Here is a 20,607-nt window from a genome sequence, read left to right as displayed (position 1 = left end):
TCAGTGCCTTTCTGGAGAAGCAAATGGAATTGAGATTGATACTGAGGGCCATAAAATGGCACCAGACGCTTATGTTTAGGCATCCGCATGCCACCCCTATTTCCATTGACAGTAATGGTTGCTTAGGCACTTAGTACACATGTACATACCTATTTATAGACACCTAAATGCAACTGTCTTCATCTGGAGCTGAATCCTGCTCTTCACTCTCTGCAGTAGACCCGACCAACAGCCGCAAAGCCATTGCTATTCCAAATGCAGGACTTTTTTTCCTTTAACAGCATACAGACTATTACTGTTGTTACACGTGGGAGTTCTTATCAGGATCTGCTTGCACTAGACACTCAAACAGAAATAAGCAAATCTGACCTCAACTTTTCAAAATGCCAGGAAAAAAAAGGTTCAGAGTTAAAAGTGTTCATGACAAAATAAGCTCAAAGATTTAGATAAGCTAATTTACATGAGTACACCCAGGTTTTAGATGACAGAATGACTAGCCATTACAGCTGATGTAGGCTGTCCAGTGAAGACAATTAAAGCACATTGGAATTTGTACAGAAAGAGTAGTTAAGTGTTTTATAAACAGACTCCATATGGCACTCCCAAAATTCAAGCAGCTCTTACTGCTAAATTGAAACTGAATGAAATAATAGCAACCTCGAACCAGGGTATGTTTTGATGTTTCATTCAGAGAAACAAATTCAAGAATGCTTCCCCTTCTATTTCACGAGGCAGTGCAGCTATTAAATTGGTTTAGTTTGTAACATTACCTCCATGCAAAAAAAAAAAAGAATAAAGAAAAAACCCTTCTTCCATAAAAAAAGAAAAATTACCTATAACTGGGCTGTCAGTGTAGCACTCTATATTTCCCCAGGATTCAGTCTTACACATGGAATAAAATGGTAATGCTCTTTTTTAAACTCCAGCAGCTACTAAAATAACAAAGGTGGGCTTTGAAAGCAAAGACAGCTTTCAGCTTGATCCTGACCTTAAAATATAAAATACCTCAGCTTGTCAAAATAAGATGGCACCCTTGAAAGATATGAGACTTGCATAAGTGGACAAACACCTTGGGAGAAGACTTTTAATGCTAGGATTAATTTATTAACTACCAGCACTACTCTATTAACTGCAGAGATATACTGATCCTGAAGTCCTGTTTCAAAAGGAAACATACCCACCCTGACCCCATTCAAAATGTCTCACCAAATTGCATCAGTCAAACCAACATGCCTGTTCAAGAGCTGTTCACAATCCCTAAAATAAAGGTCCAGGCAGTTAACTTCCACACGTGCTCCCTGGCAGGTAAGCTCGTACCCACCACATTGATGGACTAGTGCCACCAGACAGCTCAGTTCCTAGCCGCAACCCATTTCTTATTGCATCTGAGACCTCCAGAGAGTCCAAGAACCAAAACTAACCTGGTATGTCTTATCAACAATGCACAGGAAAAAAAATAAAGGAGCGAATCAAGTTACAATATGGTGAGGTATAATGAAAAAATATATAATGCAGGTGGGATTTAATAGGAAAAAAGAATATACATATCATTAGGCAAAGATGAGGGCTCTAGGAAACTGAAGGAACATTCAGAGAAGTTTTTCATCCTGGAATAATGAAAGGTTGGCTTAGTGACCTGCTTGCTAAAGGGTAGAGCCTTTCTCATGAAACTGTAAGTACTAAAGAAGATAAACTCTCTTCCCTTGATCAGTGGATTTGAAAATTCACCATCAGAAATTTAGAGCAACAGATGGCACATCTGTCCCTGAATTTGTTATTTTCCTGCCCTGTAAGAACATCGTGACAGTTCTGCAGCTATGTACTGTACATTTTAAAATCTAATTTGGAAGAACTTTGCAATTATGAGATTGCCTCCAGTTCTCATGGAGAACTTTGTATTTTGAGTGTGAGGATAATTTCACAGTAACTCACGTTTCTTCAAATTAAGATTCCTCAGGGCCACACAATAAAACGATCCCTCTAACTTAACCAGCCAGCTATTTTGAAATTAAGAGAACAAAGTTCACCTGGGGATAAATTAATGGTTAACAGCCATGCAGATGCACCTACATAACCAAACTCCTCTCCTCTGTTTTCCCACATTGCTTCGCGTCTGAACTGCGTGCGCCATGCTGTTCTGAACACATATTGCCTGGATGTCACCTCCTTGTTGAAAGGCCGGCAGGCAGCCATGGGGCCCCATGTGTGACTACATACTCCTGGAACCACACACCCTTCACTCCAGCAATATTACAGCAGTCGTGTCTCATGCGTTTGTATGGAGCCATGCAGAGGTCACGGGCTTTGCAATCTGGTAAGAGGAGACCGCTTAGTCCTGCCTCAACAACAGCCGTGATGATGTGAAGATACACAGATGCATATCAAAGCGATGCTGAGAGGGGTCATTCTGGGAACACTGCTCAAAGCTGCAGCAAACGAAGGGGCTCTGGCACAATTATTTAAAAACAAACCTCTGGAAAGAAACAGAATCCTGACAACGCTCCAAGTACCTTTCCCAAGTACCTCCGAGCGCCAGGTGGACTTTTTCCAGCAAAGCCACCGATTATGTGTAACGCAGACAAAAGGCACAGAGGAGTCCATGGTCCTTAACCAGGGCTCTAGTGAGAGCGAGCTTCCTTTCCCCATACCGGAGTCCAAACCAGAACCTGGAGAACAGAAAGCTCTTTCACCCCTGCACGCACGCACGCAGAGTGGAAGTCCTAAGCAAGTCACTGTGGGACTGCAGCGGTTTCAAATAAAAATAGTGTGATGGAGGTATGTTTATGGAAACATCAAATACAGAAAAGAAAGGCAATGTAAAACATACTTTGCTTTTTATAAGGCATATTTTGCATTTTATAAGGTATACTTTCCCAAGTGAGGAATGGAAAATTGCAAAGACACTGAAAGCCCTCAGCCAGGCTCAGTGTTATTAAACCTTGGTTCAGTACAGTCACTGCAAAGCACTGCTCACTGCACAGTGCATTCTGTGTGCGCCTGCAAGTAACAGAAGATCTTAAGACAAGAATGATGCTCTCTTTTGGCACGAAAATTGCAGGCTTTATCAGTATTGCAGATGTAAATAATTTTTCCATTCCCATCTGCGGCAACCCTGGCAGATTGCGCTCGTGAGTAGCATCATTGAATCATTTGCTGCTTTGTCTCCTGCCTTTCTGAATAAGCCCATTTCTGTTTCTTGGTGGCTTACATCAGACTAACCTCTTCCACACAGGAGGTGGGTGCATGGAAGTGCACATGCCTGCTTCCTGCAACCTCCTATCTCCCAGTCTGTGCTTAAACACCAGGCTAACTATTCCACAGCTTTACCTTGATTACTCTTTAAAAGTTCTCAACTTTTCACCCTGAATCTTCCTTAACTGCAGTTTAAGCCACACTATCTCTGATGTGATACTTTCTCCATGGCTGGAGAACTGCAACAACCTTTTATGAAGTCTTCAAAGACTATTACGTCTCTCCTTCAGTCTTCTCTAGGCTCAGCCTATTTGCAAATTGCAGGAGTCGACTCTACTGCAATGCTCTGAAATTTTCTGTTTCTCACACAAAATTGAGGCTGTCTCTAAGAGGCTTTTTAAAGAAAATTGCACTGCACGTATTAGGAGAAGGCAACACCGGATGCTTGTCCAGAACTCGAAATGCTTCTTCTGGGAGAACATTGGTGTTGTTCTTCTGCAGAGGTACATGCAAGAAAGCAGACAGTGTAATTATTTCAAAACAGTTACTTACTATACAATGCAAACAATGCATAAATCTCAAAATTCAGGATTAAAGCTGAAAGATCCTGCTCTGCAGCAACTAAAAATGCAAAATGACATTAGGAAAACCATAAATATTTCCCAGAATATAAAGTCATGTTCATAATTTTTGTATCTGCAACTGAAACGTAGTATCTTAGGTCAACTCAGTAGAAGAACTTTGCTCAAAATTATTTCATCACAGAATCATATAATTTATTTACTTCTCCCTTGAGAATATGAATACAGTAGAGGCCACTATTTTCCAATTTTTATAAGCACTTTTAGTCTAATCTATTACATACATTTTTAAAGTGTCTATCGCTTCAGTTTCTTGGCATGCTTTAGACGATATTCACAAGTTAAAGAGTAACATATTGCACTCCCCATGCCACATTCCAAAATCTTAGCTTTTGTGGATTCCTAAACGTGACCTGCCATCTTGGGTAACTTTTGGGGGGCAATTCCACAAGTACAAAGTCTGACTGTACAAAGTGCTACGTGACGCCTGAGAAATGTTAAGCATCTTTGTGTCCTACTGAATTAAATTGAGTTTACTTTGAAGGATTGGACACGAAACTAGGAGAAAGTCTGAGTAAAATTCTACTTTGCATTAAAGCTTTACAGAAGTGAAACTTGTCTCTAGTGGAATATACACTGATAGTGAGCACTAACGCCCAAAGCCTCTTGTATCAGTTACTGCTGAAAGCAGCTACGCGTTCGCAGCTGTTGACAGCCCCAGATGCTGGAGAACTCTTTCCGCATAGCAGCTAGAGGTGAATCAAAGGTGAAAACCAGTAAAAGGGCTGATTTTTCAGTCACTGGAACTTCCTCTCCAGACCTTTCAGACCTAAAATAGACACAGGAAATGGTGTTTAAGATAAACACAAACACAATTCTTCCCGAAGCCATCCTGAATCATGCGCAGGGCAGGCCTGGGTGGGTAAACGCCGGCACACTGAAGAGAAAACCCAATCTAGGAACTCCCATCTTCACAGGAAACCCAATCCTCCTCTACTCATGCAAATCCCGCACGTAAAAGCTGAAGGACGCGGCTGTATCGCCACTCCCCGCCCAGGCACACCACGCCGAGTCCCACAGCCACCGGCCACCCGCGGCCTGGCGGCAGCCGTTAAGCCGCAAGCCGTTGGCACCGCCACCCGTAGCCGCCGCCGCTCTCCTCAGCCCTGCCTCCCTCCCGCTGCAGACTCTGCCCCGCCTGCAGCGACAGCAGGGCCGGGCGGCGGGAAGGGCCGGACGGGTCCGGCCCGGCGCCGCACTGAGACCCCGGCGCCGCCTCCGGGCCACGGCGCCCGCACAGCGCCCCCTGGGAAGGCGGGCAGCCGCGATCGACGAGCTCGGCCGCTCGACAGAGGGCCCTGCTCGGCGGTGCGGGGTGCGATTGTCTCTCCCGGAAGCGGGGCGGTTGTGGCCGTTGCTGGGGGAGGCGGCGGCGGCGGCAGCGATGGCGGCGGCGGAGCAGCTCTACCCGCGAAGCTCCATCGAAGATGACTTCAACTATGGCACCAACGTGGCCTCGGCCAGTGTCCACATCCGCATGGGTAGGGACTGGGGCGGGGACGGGTAAGGCCGCCCGCCCACGAGTCGCCCCCCGTGAGGCCCCCCCAGCCCTTGCGGAGCGGCCCCTGCTGCTTCCCCTTGCTGGGCGGTCAAAGGGGTGTCGTACCCCAGTGCTCCCTGCAAGTTCCTCTCTGTTAACCCCGTCGCCTGTGGCGTTTAGCTGAATTCAGGTTCTGCGCAGTATTTTAATCTTCTGGGTAAAGGCTGTGAGCGGGGAGCCAGGGCGTCACTTAGTCCAGGTTAAGCATGGAGGGGAAGAGAAAGATCAGTGGCTGGCGAAAGACTGGATGTTATTTCAGTGTGTAGCGGGCAGGTCTTTTTATCAGAGGGATTAAACCCCTGTAGATTCAGACTTTATTTTCCCCAAGGTGGTGGATTTGGAAGCCCAAACAAGATACATAAGATGTATAAAAGCTAGCATTGGTGCCCATAATTACAGTAGTTAAACCAGGAGACTGAGGAATTTGAATTTCTTCTGTAAGGTGTTAAAATATTGTCTCTTCCACTGAAGCGTTTGTGTGCTATAAGGTCAAGTTAGTGGCCATGAAATACTGCTTTGCTGTTGATATGCAGGTCTCAAATGCATTGAATGCTCTTATAGAAGGTGTCTAATCAGTAATCCTGCTGAAATAGTTATAGTGTTATTGGTTACATGTTGGAATAAAAACAGCTGTGTGCTGTGAATTATATATTGGATATTTCTGATACACAGGAGACACGTCCTGTAAAAAATAGCAGTTTTATCTTGTTTGGAAAATAAAGGGTGCCATATGAAATATGAAAGAGGTATTGCCGTTAGCAAAATTGCTGATGCATTTATATAACATGGGGAGGAGGCTGTGCTGGCTAGCAGGCTGCTACTAGGTTTGTTCACTTTCTACGACAAAGTAGGGCCCAGCCCCTCATGGCTTACAAGTATATTTAACTTGACCTGCTGCAAGCAGGTAATTCAGCTTCTCATAGTATATGCTCTTAAACTTTAGGCTGTGCTATTAAAGATTTAATTGATGTTCTCTGTAAGCTTATTCTTCCTGTCAGAGCATTTTGCCTAATGGACTTAGTCTCCTTCCATTCAGAACAGAGAATACCTGTATGATATATCTGTATGTCCTGAACCACTCTCCACTCTTCATAATTCTAGAATTATGAAGCCTATTAGCTTAATTCTGGGATTTTTTATTTTTTCTAGCAGTTTGTATCTGCAGATATCCATTCAGTAAATGTAAGTTGCAAATTATGATAAACAATATCTAACATGGCAGAAGGTCAATCAAATATTACTGTAAAAGTTTTTCCTTTTTAAACTTTTATGGCTGTTTCTGTCTCCCACAGAACTTCCAAGTAAACCTTTCTTCATTTAGGTCCATTAGATACTAGTAACGTGATGGAAAAGGTATAGTTAGTAAGTTCTTAGTGAGATTAGGTGTCTGTAGTTTTTAAAATAGTCTGAAGTAAATTCCTTGCAAACGTTTTTTGTATTTCTTTTGTCATCATTGTTATTGTTTAAATAATGATGTCCAGGAATAAATGTAATTTTGCTGGAATACTGTGTCTTTTTAAAGGAAAAATGGCTTCTTACCACTTTGCTCTGTGCTTTTTCATTGACTAAGGAGTTTCTAATGGTTCCATATCAAATAGAAAACTTGTATCTGATATACTGTTGAACTTTGTAAGTGTAACTCAAAAGTGATTTCATTTTTATTTTCCTTATTCTAGCTTTTCTACGGAAAGTCTACAGCATTCTTTCCATTCAAGTTCTTTTGACCACAGTCACATCTGCCATTTTTCTGTACTCTACTGGAGTGCAGGCATTTGTTCATGAAAGGTAAATACTAAAATGAAATAGGACTGTTTATCATGTGTGAGTATAGTTTATGTAGTTTGTTGCTCTGGAACACTTTGGTATGCCTAATCATTTTTATACCCTGTGTTTTGATTCTGTAATAGAAATTTTGTAACCTGATTAGGAAATAACTTTTCTGACATTTTTCTCCTTGGTTTATTATTAAAATTTATTTTATTACTATCTTTAAAGTTTATTTTAATCAATCCTTTATTAATAGTGCTTATTTTAACATTTACGCTATGAAAACCTATACATCAGTTGCAGAACATCTCAATTATTTGAGAGAACATCTCAAATAATCAAAATTATTGACATTTCTTGTTTTATGGTCTGAGTATCTGCTTTTTGAATCTGTTTGGAATGCTGTTGTTTATAGGTGCCTGTTCCAAAAAGCTGAATCATGTCTTACTCCTCTCCCTCCCCCCCCCATCTTCTTTTGTTTTTTTCCTGAAAACGAATCTGCTAGAATTCCTGTGGGCTTGCTTCTTTTTGCCTCTCAGATTTTCATGAGAAAAAAACAAGTCTCAAAAACCAAACTGTAGTGAATGGACAGGGGAAAAGAACAACTGGGGAAAGGAGGAGAGCACTGAGTCCAGTTTCTGGTTTCCCCCAAGTGCGCTTGCAGACTTTGCTTTTACTTTCACTTCAAAGCCCGAATAAAAAAGGAGCATCAAACACTATATGAAAGTTTCTGTATAAGCTATAGTGTATACCACGGAAGTTGTAAAACTACAGTTTTCTACTTCAATCTGATAATTTAAAATCATCCTGCTCACTTAGAACTGTTGTGATTTTGTGTTTGATTTTGGTCCTGTTTTTGCTTGGAGGGCTGCTTGAATGATTTAATTATAGCGATACTGATCGGTACTGATTTTCTTTGGTGCAGTTAGTGCCCACATCTGTTGTATTCAGGTGCTTATAAAAAACAGTTCCCTGAATGTGGAGTTCTTAATAGGCAAAATATTATATATACTTTAATACTGTTAGTTTAGTACAGATGGATTTTCCTCTTCATACGGGTTCATCTCCAGGTGATGGATTCCTGGGCAATCTTCAGCTTCAGTATGAAAAAATTTTCTTTACTTGTGACTGTACTATTCTTAACTGATTATCTGTGGTGGTATGTTTTAGAGGAGTTTTATTGTAAAACTTGCTTTACATTTACTTTGGATATATGGAGCAGTATCTTTACCTAGGTGATCACTTTAAGACTTGGTTTTATATAAACTGCTTTTTAGTCTTCCAGATATTTTATTTTAATTTTGATGACTTTTTTGTATGAAACTTTACAGACCTGCCTTGGTTTTGATATCTGGGTTTGGATCTTTGGCTATAATCGTGGCACTGACCCTCTACAGACACCAGCATCCTGTTAATTTATACCTGCTTTTTGGATTTGTAAGTATTTATATAAATTCAATTTTAATAGTCCCTAGAATATCTTTCATTGTGATGAACTCCTTGAAGCAAACTAGTGGTGTCTATACACTTACGAAGTTCTGAGTTATTTTTTGAGGTTCTATCCACAGGTTGTTCCTAGATAGCCTCTACTTCAGGTTTCTTCCAGCGTCTTTTTAGGAAGAGTGTTAGAACATGGAATCAGGTTGACCAAGCTTTTTTTTTTCCCATGCGTGTGTATAAATATATCTATCTGCTCTCATTGTTCTGTTGATGTCAGTGATTTTTCTATGAAACTGCTCAGTAGGAAAGAAGGAGGTATTTCTGTTACCTTATTTGTCTAATGGACAACCTCTAGCAGAGACCCAGATGCAACCAGCCATATGCGTTTATTTCATTAATTGTCGTCTTTTTGATGCTAGATTCTGAGCATGTTTCCAACACAGGCAGGTCAGTCAGAGCTGTCGTCAAATTTCAGTCTCCTGCCCGATGTTGCAAATTTGTAGATAGGGGCTAACTGTTGCTCTTGGATATTTTGGATTATGTAGCAAATCAGTCTTCTGAAAAGAAGTCATAGTAGCACCATTGCAATTTGATGCTTTAGGAGTTGTCTGAATTGTATTTGTGATACAACAGGAAGACAGATTTGCTGTGTAAGTAAATAGACTGTTTAAATAGTAATGCAGTTACGTGCTTCCTGACTTCGGAACTCTTGCAGGAGAGTAAAATGTTCAAAAACTTTCAACAAGTGCAGCTGTAGCGAGGAGTGATGTAATAGTTTGGCCAAATGTGGTGTGGGATTTTGTGGTATGACAGTTTAAGTATTACATTGTGTAGGAAGAGAAGGATTCAAATCTGTGTGTGATAAATTGGTTTAAACAAAATATGGGTTAAATGTTCTGTTATTTCTGACCTCTTGGTTCATGCTATAGATACTTTTCTCATCTTTTATTGTAATGAAACTTAATTTGAAATTACCTTTTAGAAAAACTCAGGGCCCATACTAGCCTTTAGCCCAGACATCAATGATATGTTTGATTTTAAGTTAGCTGTTTCAGAACAAGGACGAGTGGGAAAAGAAAATTGATGCAGATGCTTAGCTGTCTAATGAGATATTGAGTGTTGGATGAAAGTATTTCAAATATTGAAAAGTGTGCAAAAAGCTGAAAACAGTTCATTTCTAATAGCAGCTCTGAGAAATTTTATATCCCCTTAAATAGTTTGTAAGAAGAGTGATAAGAATGCTGTGTGGTTTGAGTAGATAACCTAAACAACATTTTTCTGTAGGGGTTGTCTCTTATTTATTTTCAGTTTATATTGTATTATTTTTATGTAACACAACTTCCAGCACAGTAAGACAGTATGATTGCCATTTTCTTGTTAAAAATTAAGCAAAGATTTAACAAGAGAGATAAGGTAACGCATGCTGGGATTACGTAGTGGAATGGGGCTCATTGCATGTGAAGTCTCCGTGTAAGTGTTTTGTGCGGGGTTTTTTTGTCCTTATAATTTTTTGTTTTTACTTTTTGTAGACCCTACTGGAAGCACTGACAGTGGCCATTACAGGTAAATAGTAGCCATCCTGTTGTCTGATTCCTTAAAGAAATAGGAAAAGGAATCCAATATGTTGTACTAATTGCCATCTGAGATTCCTAGATGTGACTAAAGTGATAATAAAGCCCCTGTTCGAAAATTTTAATGACAGTGATGAGAGTTTAGCAAGAAACAGGGAAGCAAGGGAGGGAACTGGATTCTGATCCAGAACTGAAACTGTATAAACCTGAAGTGAGAACTTAGTTGTGCCATCCATTCTTTCAGTACAGCTAGCAGTGCTCTTTCCTATAAGGCAGCTTTCAGCAGAGCTGATCTGCGTGTGAAATAACCTTGTCTTCCCCCTCTGTTTCCTCCAAGGGAATTACTTTGAGTTTGGAGAATTCTGTACTTTGTTGTCAGGGTTGAGACGGGGCGATGTGCAGACAAGTCAGGGCATCACCTTGCACTATAGCTTCCAGCATAAGTTGAAACCTCTTCATTATGGGTTATGGTCTCCTGCAAAAAAGTTGGCGAAAGATTGAGGAAGGCAGGAAGAAAAAAGTTCCACTCATTTCTCTTATCTTTCCCTTCCTACCCCCTAATCAAAACTTTTATGAGCCTTTACTGATTGTCTTGTGATTTTTTTTTTCTTGTTTCAGTATCCTGAAAAATTCAGATAGCTTTTTCCTTAAGATCTCACATATCTAGGCTTTAAAATACTTCTTACTTTCTTATTTTTTTAATTTTTTATTCTGAGTAGGGAAGATCTGTTATATCTATTTAAGAAGCTACAGCTATACTCTAACTGTCAAACTTAGCTAGTGCAAGGGTCCGTGAGTCCTGTGATCATGATTTTGAAGTGCAAAGACGAGTTCAGGCATAATTTACTTTTTTTGTTCACAGTTAAGATTTTTTTTCCTGTCTGTGAAAGTTTAAACTTCTGTTTCCTCAAAAGATAACTTAGCAAATCCATAGTGTTGTGTTCTTTAAATGACAGTTTACTTCTTCTATTTATAGTGAGTTTCTATGATGTGTCCATTGTGTTGCAAGCCTTTATTCTTACTACTGCTGTATTTCTTGGACTGACTGCATATACCCTGCAGTCAAAGAGAGACTTCAGCAAATTTGGAGCAGGGTATGTTGTCGTATTGATTTTTTTTTTTTTTTGTTAAGCTAGTTTTTCCTTTTTTTAAAGCAAGCTTTGCAGATATGATAATGAATACAGGTCAATAGAATCTGCTTCAAGGGAATGGTGAGGGTGTTATTTAACTTAAATTACTAATTTTATGCAGTTCTGCTTTCTTGGTAAGAAATTCTTTTCTGTGATTATGATTCTTAAAACCATAGTATTACACTAAAAAACTAGTTTACCTGGATTTTTCACTGAGACAGAGGGCAGCTGTTTCAAATATTTTTTAAAAGGTAAATTTAGAACATAACTTTTGACAGCTTTATAAAACTGAGTTTTACTGCTGATACTAACGAAGAGTTGGCATCTAAGAATTATGGACATTTACTTACCAAATATTTTATCAAAAGGTTTTATAGGAGGGGAAGAGATTTTAAGTAAAATTTAAAAGAAAATATATTGTTGCTCACAGTTTAATTTTCTTTTTTCAGCCTCTTCGCTTGTTTGTGGATTTTAATCCTCTCAGGTTTCTTGAGGGTAAGATACCTTGTGTTCGAGGTTAAAAAATATTCTTTAGCATAAATCTTTTACTAACTTCTAGTATAACAAAAAGGTTTTGGACAGTCCAATATAGCTTAATGAAAGAAAATTCCTAACCAGATCCCTTACTATTCTAGATCATGCTGGTGATCTTTTAACCATTCATTTCCAATTCAAATTTTTGTTGGATGCTGTTCTTGCTAATGTGAAAGTGGTATTTGCGTTGACTGACAAAATTTGTCAATCGAGATCCACTACTTGACAGAGAGAATGGGAAGGAGATTTGGGGTTTAGTTGCATTTTGTTTTTCTAATTTTTCTGCTGTTAATATTGTGGAGACCAGAGCTTCCTCTCTCTTGAGTGGAGGCACTTTTACTCAGTTAAAGAGATTATGTGACTGGGGACTATATGAAATAAGAACATTGAAATGTCATTGTAATATTGTACTTGTGTGTATATAACAGTAAAAAGGCAGTGTGTGTCCTTGTTTTAAGTGTGGCGTATCGTTATGCAGGGATTTTAGTATTAAAAAGAAAATCAAATTTACAATTTTTTTTTTCTGTTTCATTTGCCTCCAGCTGTTTTTCTACAGTGAGACAATAGAGTTGGTGTTTGCTGCTGCCGGAGCTCTTCTGTTCTGTGGATTTATTATTTATGACACTCATTTGCTGATGCACAAATTATCCCCTGAAGAGTACATACTGGCTGCAATCAATCTGTACTTGGATATCATCAATCTGTTCTTACACCTGCTGCGTTTACTGGAAGCATTTAATAAAAAATAGTCAAAAGCGGTGTGGTTTGACTATGGCGTATATAAAGTTAAGTACCTAAATAGCGTTTGGATGATCTACAGACTGTGTAGTTCTGTCTTCTAGAGACTGAATCTTTATTACTTTTTCATGCCATAAGTATTGATCCCTCCTTTGGCAAAAAAAAAAAAAGGCTTTTTATGTAGCTAAAGTTCTTCTCTGGAATATATATTTTATGTAGTTAACACGCTGTCATCATTTCAGTCACTTTTTTAATCACTTAATTTGCACTTGATGTAATTCACAATTAAAATGTTTGCCAGCTTCTGATTGCTCCAGAGATAGCCCCTCTCTGCTGTTCTGTAGCTGCTGGAAATGTTTCCTTTGGGGTTATAAGTGTGTGTACCACATAAGGGTAGCCGGAGTTTGTCATTGTGCAATGTTTTACTAAGCTAAAATTTTTTCTAGTTTTTGTTTGGTAAAATGGAATGCTGTCTCTAACAGAGGTATTCCATTCTTGTTAAGGGCCGTCAGGTGATGATGTAAGCTGGGAGGGTATTAATTAAAGGGAATGTTCTTCATTTAAGTATTATTTATTGCCTATCTTTCAGTGTTCTGAAAAATCATTTGGAGATGGATTCTGGCATTTTATCAACTTGTGTATATTAAGGTTAATGGACTGTCAATAAAAATTGGAAAACCTTTAGTCTGTTCTTGCAGCTGAGACTGGCGAACTTCAGGGCACTGAGAACGAGCACTGTAAACCCTTGCTGGACAGGCAAGCGCTTGCTGGCAGGGGAGAGGTGCCATGACGCCGGCCGCTTTCCAAGCTGTTGAAATCCTGGAACGGCAGGCAGGGTAAAAACAATTTTGAAATACTTTCTTACTTCATATGCAGTCTCAAAGTCAAAGTATTGTTACCGCTCGCCTGTCCTGACAGCGAGACGTTAGCAAAAAGGCAACGCAGCGCTGGGGAAACGTCCCGCGTCCTACCACGAGCTGGGACAACGCATGCTTTCCGTGCTGGAACTTGGCTGAGGCTATGGAAGTAGGGCTGCGAAGTGTTTTGAGCAACTGAGACGTTTTCTCTCTTCTTGGGGTTTCACAAAGAAATGTGTGGCAGTCGCTAAAAATAAAGCTTCACTTTTGTCCTTGTGATGAAATACGTGCTTATTTTTTTACCCTGTACACGCAGTGGTGGTTGGACGTTGTTTCACACCCGCAGCAGGCCGCACGAGGCAGGCAGGCGCGGGGGCTCGCCTTCCTCCCGCCGGCGGCGGCCGGCAGCCGGAGCCGGAGCAGAGCGGGGCGGCGCGGCGCGCTCCCTCGGAGAGTTACGGTAGAGCCAGCCGTGCTGCGAGGAGGCTGGGGAAGCTCTGTGGGGGCGGGGCCCGGCGTGTGAGCTTGCGCAGGCGCGGACGGGCAGCGCAGCCTGGCGCGAGGGTGGACGGTGGGCCTCGTGCGCGGCTGGGGTGAGCGGGGGGAAGGGCGGGCGGCCCCCGTGTCCGCGCGCTGCCCGGCAGGCGAGGTAGTCGCGGCTCCTCCGCTCGGCGCTTGCCTCGCCCTCACTGTTTCCCTCTTCCCTCCCCTCAGGACATGGCGAAGAGCCTGAGGAGCAAATGGAGGAGGAAGATGCGGGCGGAGAAGAGGAAGAAGAACGCGCCCAAGGAGCTGGAGAGGCTGAAGAAAATCCTGGGAACCAACGCGGATGTCGTCATGGAGGAGGTCAAGGAGGTGGCGACCGTGCTGCCCCCCAAGAAGGTCCTCGAGCAGGGGGGTGAGTTGGGCTCTGGCTGGGCGGCGCTGGAGTTAGGGGGAGGGCCCCGCTGGCAAAGCGGGCCAGGGCCCCGGGGGGCCTAGGTGCCCGCGCCGGCTCTCCCGCGGCCCTGGGTTGCCCAAGACCCGCCTTCTGAGTGCCCGGCTGTCTTTTCCTCCCGCCCCGCCCCCCCCGGCACGTTTCTAGCGTGTTTTTCACTATACCGGTTCTTCCGTTGCAACCGCCCAAGTGCAGGGACGTCCTGCGGTATGTTTAGTATTGTTCCTGTGACTTTCGCTATCGTGATCAGATTTACGATTATTACAGGTTGAGAATAGTGAGTTGGAAAACCAAATCTTCATCTTCTAAAGCCAGAAGATGCTATTATGTCATTGAATCTGGTCATTTCACAACATTAGCTTCTATATTGCATCTGGTCACTTGTAGAACAAGCTTATTGACATTTGATTCAAAGTATGTACTGTCTTATGGAGAGACATCTCTTTGTGAAGACATCAGGTGCATGAGGATTCATCACTTAGCAATTGTTCCAATTGCAGCATTATATTTGCTGTTAAACTGGAGATAGGATATAATTTCCCTCCTAGTTTAAGGAGGACACTAATCATGTAAAAGTTGGACCTAAATGTAAAGTAACTTTGTAGAGATTTTATCAAGAATAGAGTGATTTATTTTTTTTTCCCCTTTTTAAATGGACCGTCTCAAGGGAGGGGTAGTAGGGACCCCGTTTTTGTATGCTAATTAATGCTGCATCGCACATGGTGCGGGAGTGGGTGGTATTAGGTGTCTACAGATAATGCCATCTTCCTCTCTATTCCTTGAGTAGGATGTAATCTGTAAGGGAAGTAACCCGGGAAGTGGAAACAAAAGCTTTAAATAGCTACATACTGGACAGGAGTCAGAAAGACACCTTCTCTTTCCAAAACTGCAGTCCAGACTAAATCATAGTCCTATTTGCTTCTCCAGTTTATGCCATTTAAGCTGTTACAATATTGCTGATGTGAGCTTTTTATGTGGCATGGAGAAGTCTCTTGAGACACCACAGTGGGGATATAGAATAATGCTAGTAATCACTGTCAGTCACGCAGCCAGTTTTGTCAGTGTTTCAGAAACTAGGAAAGACCAGGGAAGTGTTGCGAGGTTGAATGGCAGAGCCTGTAAATGATATTGAAAATGGAAATAGAATGCTATATAAAAATACTTGCCCAATTAAGGGTAGCTTGGAGTATAATTTGTAGTTTTATCCGTGGTTCTGATTTGTCCCATAAACCAGATGTAAAAGTTTTTTATGGGATTGTTAGAATTGAATTTCCAAAATGTTTTGGAACATTGTCAGCCTTCTGATACTGATGCTGAAGCTGGAGGAAACATTGTTGTCTTAAACCTGGTTTCTGAAGCAAATGTCTGGCTATCTGGCATTCCTGCACCCCCTTCAAGTCCGCTGGCAACTTTTCTACAAGTGGCCAATTTCATTTGGCCTTTGTAGAGAGATAGCAGTCTCAGAAATACCTAAGAATATATATGTTTCACAAAACAGCTACAAGTTTTGGGAAAATAATGGTGTCTTCTTTGAGAGGACTTTTCAGCCCTATATGTTTGTGGACACAAGGGAGTTCACATCGCCAAATGTTATAAGGACTGAAGTAGAGGAAAGCTGCATGCAGAATACGTGCTTTCCATAGATAGGTGAATAATTTTCCAGCCTAAGAAAGTATATAGGTGTATATTAGGGACATTTTCCTGTGTTATTTTAAGATATTTTTCACAGCACACTGTGAAATAATTTGTTTTTTCATTTCTTGTTAGAAAAAAAAATAGTGGAAGATCTGGCTAGGCTTTGGTCAAAAGTGGTTTTGTAGCTGTTTTTAAAACTTTGTGGGCATGCACATATTTTTCAAGATAATCATACCCATTAAGTCTGCTTCGATAACTTACTTTTATAGCTTTTTTTTTCTTGGTCCTTTTCTCTTTGTCTTTAAACCCTTTGAAAGGTTTTCTTTATGTCCTTGGACCGCTTCAGTAGGTTTCTTCCTGTTAGTGATTCCTACAGCATCCGTGAGATTGCAAAGTATGATGAAAATGTTGTGCTCTGTGAACAACTGGTATTTTTTGTCCAGGAGTATTTCTTCATTTAGTTAGTGTTGCAGCTGACATTTATTGTGGATGTGCTTTTTTGTAGTCAAAATTCATGTAACAGATTAATCTCCATGATATGGTAGGACAGGAATCAGAGAAGAAGCTTATATATGTAGAGTTGGTTTTCTTGGAGTGGTGGGTTTTTTGTGTTGTGTTGTTGGAGGCCATCTCTCCTTCTGTGACATTTGGAAAACAGCACTGTTAAGAAGGCCTCATGTTGTGTTTCTCTGATGTCTCAGGAGGTTTCTGGAACTGGGACGTTTTTTGCTGCCCGTCCCATGTGGATCAGCCTTTGGTTGCGCCAGCAGGCAGTAGGCTCCTGTGCTGATTCTCTGCTGACTACAAGTATTTGTATCCCAACTTTAGGGCTCCCCAAGCACGTCTCTGGTGCAGATCCCTGTGGACTATCAGCATGCTTCAACTATTGAAGCAGCACATTGGCCTTTTGCTCATGAATTTTGTCTCCCAACATCAGACAGGCACAACATAAAAAAGTATTTTTTCCTCTCTGTAAAAACTCGTGATAAAGCTTTTAGAGTTGCACATGGATGGTTTGGAAACAAGGTTGAAATTAAATAGTAGAGCACAGTTCGAATCTGTATTTATCAAGGTGTTCCCCTTGTAGTCTTGTTGTCTCACGGACACATGATGTTCATGTGGAGTTAGCTAGCTGGGGACACGCTTCTTGGGAGTGACCATGTCACAGGCAGTCTTCCCGATCCTAGAGATTAATCCTCTGTTTCTGTCTCTGAATATGTTAGACTTGACCTCGTGCTCACCTTTTGAGGCAAATGTAGCATCGCTGGCTCATGCTTTGTACTGTCATTGTATTTCAGCTTTTCTCTTTATTCTTCTCTTTACCTGTCTTCATCTTCCAGTCAATTTAATTTTTTAGAACAGATCTTAAACATTACATCATAAAAAGTATTTAATTGTGCATATGTTTCAGGAAGCCTATGGCTTCCTGTATGGTTGCAGCTTTTGATGGAGACCACACACAATGTTTTAGACACAGTATTGGAACAGATGGCAGACCAAAGAATAAGGTGCTTTGCCCAGACATGGGCCTTTAGGGAAAATTCTGCATATTTACTATCAGCTGTTGAAGTTCTTGGGTTGCACTTGTATTGGTTTGGAAAGCGCTTTCAGTGTTTAAAGCCTTCAGCTCTCTATGTACAAATACTGTTGTGCGTAGGGATATTTTGTATCATTTTTGTGAATCTAGTAATAAAATAGCTTCTATGAAGCTGATTCATGTATTTTACTCACTATAAATACCTTTCTTTTTCAGATGACTGCAAAATGGACATAGATAATAAACGAAACAAAAAAACTCTTCTAGACCAGCATGGACAGTACCCAATATGGATGAATTCCAGGCAGAGAAAGAAGCTGAAGGCACAGCGTGTTAAAGGGAAAAAAAAATCAAAATTGGCCAAAGGCCTAGTCTGGTAAAATCAGAGTTTTGTAAGATCATGAGTATTTTACTCGCAAAATAAATATCCCATATAAGTACATGATATTTTTGTGCTTGGCCACCAAGTATAATTTATTGTGTTGCATGAACTTTTGAAGAGACTGTTAGGCCAGCAAATGATGAAAGCAATATCAACTCGGTGTCTGCTGAACTTAAATACAAAAAGCAAGCTGAGTGCCTTTGAATAGGGTCTTCATCTTTATATTGTGAAGGCTGAAAATGCTAAAGGAAATCCTAAAAATAATGAAACTGTAAATGTTTTTTGTACTGTGGCCTTTGTCAATGTAACTTGTGTTTTAGTAAATTTAACCAAAGGATTCTGTAAACTCACCATATCCTTTAAATTCTTCTGTAAAATTACTTCGGTTGCACCCATTTGTGTTGCTTTTAACATCTGGTAATTAACGAAAAAGGGCTTTTAACATGTAACTTAAAAGAGATTATACACTGAAATCAACACCAAGGCTTCATGAAACTTCTGTAAGTAAAAAGACAAAGTGTCAGTCTGACTTTAATTCGCAAAGAGAAAGCTGTTGGAACAAAGAAGTATTTCACTGCTGTCTGTAACTGAAATATTGTAGGAACTAAATAACTGAAACTAAAACTGATTCTTTTATTATTAATATGAGAGAATGCAAATGCACAGATTGGAAATAAAATGGTTTTATTTAAGACGTTTTCCAAGTTTTAGTAAAGTAAATGAGAATTTACTTTTCCATATGTATTTTCAGTAGCCTTTTATTCCTCTTAAAATGGTATTCATCTATCATGCTTTACAATGTGGGCATAGGATAAAATATTGCATGACTGCGTAACAGATGCCATTTATATGTGATTAGCTACAGTTGGTTGCATATTACTCGGCAATCACATGTGATGACAGATGCAAGAATTAGTTGCCCTGAAAGCTTGTGTTTTTAAAATGTCTCTCATTTCAAGGATGGAAATAATTACAGTACCGGTCCTGCAGTATGTTGCCTGTTGAAGTACCATTCATCGATACAGAGCATGACCTCTGTCGAACTTCATCCAAGATGGGATCCATGTTCTGTAATTGCCCACAAATTGAGATGTGTCTGTTGTGATAACTTGGGCATAGGAAATAGGATTTATTCTTTTAAAAGTAATTACACTAGCTTCTACTGTGCTAAAATCCACTAAGAAGAACTCAACCTGATAGAAAATTTAGTTTTTCTGGAAAAATACAGTGGGGTTTTTATTATTATTATTATTATTATTATTATTATTGTTGTTGTTAGGGGAAAAGTATTCTGTTGCTCAGGTAAAGAACTACAAAGGTGTTGGAGGAAATACCAATGCATCTTCTGTTCTCACATACGTTGACAGTTAATGAGACTTGGTAAGATGTATAGATGAAAGTTTACCAAATTTTATGCCATTAATAACTTTGTACTTTAAAAATATTTCCATCAAGTCAATAATACCCCTGCTAAAAAACAGATGCTGCTCTTAATTCATTTTTTTATTTTAGTAGATAAACGGGACTAGTTTTCAGTAGCAAATACGTTAGCATTTAGATTAGTACTACTTTAAAATTGGTTAATATGGAGGAAAATGTTCTTTAAGGTTCATACTTATGCTTATCCAGAAATGGAATGGAATGAACAGTCAGTTTGTATTTCTTTACTGTTTTAATGACGTAGGCTGTATTTTGCTTAATGTGTGCTTTGGGGAGTTGTGGAAGGGAGCTTCTCGGGTTTAAGTGCTGACAATTTGTTTTTTTTCCTGTAGAGTAAGCACAGTGCTATTTTTGACATGCTTGTTTGTAAACCAGATTACTTTCAAGCAGCTGCTGGTGGGAAAGCAGACTGCTTTTCCTGAGGGGAGATAATCAAACTGGCAAAGTACTCCCATTTAAGTGTACGGCTTCAGAGTCAGTTTATTTTCATTCTTTAGGTGCACAGCCATACATGTGTCTCATCTTAATCAAGGCTGCCACCACTGTACTTGCCTTATCCTCTCCTCTCTCTGGAGTTGTTCCAGTTCTGCCTCTGCTCCTTCCTCCATAAGAGAAAATGATCTGCGCAACTGAATACTCTTTCTTATTTCTGCTTTTATGACCTAGCCCTGAGCTTTGTTGTACAAATTTATTAGTCTACTGCTGTTGTGACCAGATTAGGGATTTGAATCTCAAATGAGAGACAGCAGACGCTGCACTGATCTTTTATTTAGCAGTTGCTTCCTACCAGCTGAAACAATACTGGCTGCGTGAGGTATTTCCTTCATGGTGTCCAGGATAAAGTCAAACAGGTTCACTTAAACTACAGATACTTTAAGACATCCTGTTTGATTTTTGAGCTGAAACTGAGGTTAAGAAAGGAATAAACCCCAGTCTTTACTGGAAGGCAGCTCTTAGTCTAGTACGGATGTACTTCTGTGTACAACATCACGGCTCACTCGGGTGAGGCAGACCTCTCTCCGGGCCAGGAAAGATTTTGAGAGCCTGGGTGGGTGGGATCTGTAATCCAGGCTGAAGGCTCGCTTGTAGACAGGCAGCAGGAACCTGACTAAATGTGCAGCACGGATGTAACCTCAGAGGTGGACTCACAGATGCAGCAGGGAAATTTTACCTTCTAGGATTTCAGCATATACTATATATGGATATTGTAATTTTGTATTCTGAATTTGCTTTAGATCTGCTTTGAGCAGCTATTTTTGAACGTGA

At 40.4% G+C, this 20,607-nt stretch overlaps 2 protein-coding genes across 3 annotated transcripts; both read left to right on the top strand.

Moving 5' to 3' along the window:
* Positions 1-4,820: 4,820 nt before the first annotated feature.
* TMBIM4 (transmembrane BAX inhibitor motif containing 4) lies at positions 4,821-13,686 on the top strand. Its single transcript, XM_072863120.1, has 7 exons — positions 4,821-5,314; positions 7,050-7,158; positions 8,472-8,577; positions 10,110-10,143; positions 11,128-11,245; positions 11,731-11,776; positions 12,358-13,686. The coding sequence occupies exons 1-7, from the start codon at positions 5,218-5,220 to the stop codon at positions 12,562-12,564; spliced, it is 717 nt and encodes a 238-aa protein (XP_072719221.1). The 5' UTR covers positions 4,821-5,217; the 3' UTR covers positions 12,565-13,686.
* A 239-nt stretch (positions 13,687-13,925) lies between these two features.
* On the top strand, positions 13,926-18,593 carry LLPH (LLP homolog, long-term synaptic facilitation factor). 2 transcript variants are annotated; one of them, XM_072863133.1, is made up of 3 exons: positions 13,926-14,003; positions 14,125-14,308; positions 17,736-18,593. In XM_072863133.1, exons 2-3 carry the CDS (start codon positions 14,128-14,130, stop codon positions 17,897-17,899), a joined length of 345 nt encoding a protein of 114 aa, XP_072719234.1. In that variant the 5' UTR covers positions 13,926-14,003; positions 14,125-14,127; the 3' UTR covers positions 17,900-18,593. The 2 variants fall into 2 exon arrangements, with proteins under 2 accessions (XP_072719234.1, XP_072719242.1); XM_072863141.1 differs by having other exon boundaries at positions 13,935-13,981.
* The last annotated feature ends 2,014 nt before the right edge of the window (positions 18,594-20,607 follow it).

Source organism: Ciconia boyciana, chromosome 1 (genome assembly GCF_034638445.1).
Source record: "Ciconia boyciana chromosome 1, ASM3463844v1, whole genome shotgun sequence".
Classification (NCBI taxonomy): Eukaryota; Metazoa; Chordata; class Aves; order Ciconiiformes; family Ciconiidae; genus Ciconia; species Ciconia boyciana.
Note: the sequence above shows the minus strand (reverse complement) of the source record. Positions and strands in the feature narration are given on the sequence as shown.

Bases quoted from the DNA above. Each gene is read 5' to 3' on its own strand.
- LLPH (XM_072863133.1), top strand. From the start codon at position 14,128: ATGGCGAAGAGCCTGAGGAGCAAATGGAGGAGGAAGATGCGGGCGGAG. The intron at 14,309-17,735 runs GTGAGTTGGGCT...TTTCTTTTTCAG, and splicing joins GAAGGTCCTCGAGCAGGGGG to ATGACTGCAAAATGGACATA.
- TMBIM4 (XM_072863120.1), top strand. From the start codon at position 5,218: ATGGCGGCGGCGGAGCAGCTCTACCCGCGAAGCTCCATCGAAGATGAC. The intron at 5,315-7,049 runs GTAGGGACTGGG...TCCTTATTCTAG, and splicing joins CAGTGTCCACATCCGCATGG to CTTTTCTACGGAAAGTCTAC. The intron at 7,159-8,471 runs GTAAATACTAAA...GAAACTTTACAG, and splicing joins CAGGCATTTGTTCATGAAAG to ACCTGCCTTGGTTTTGATAT.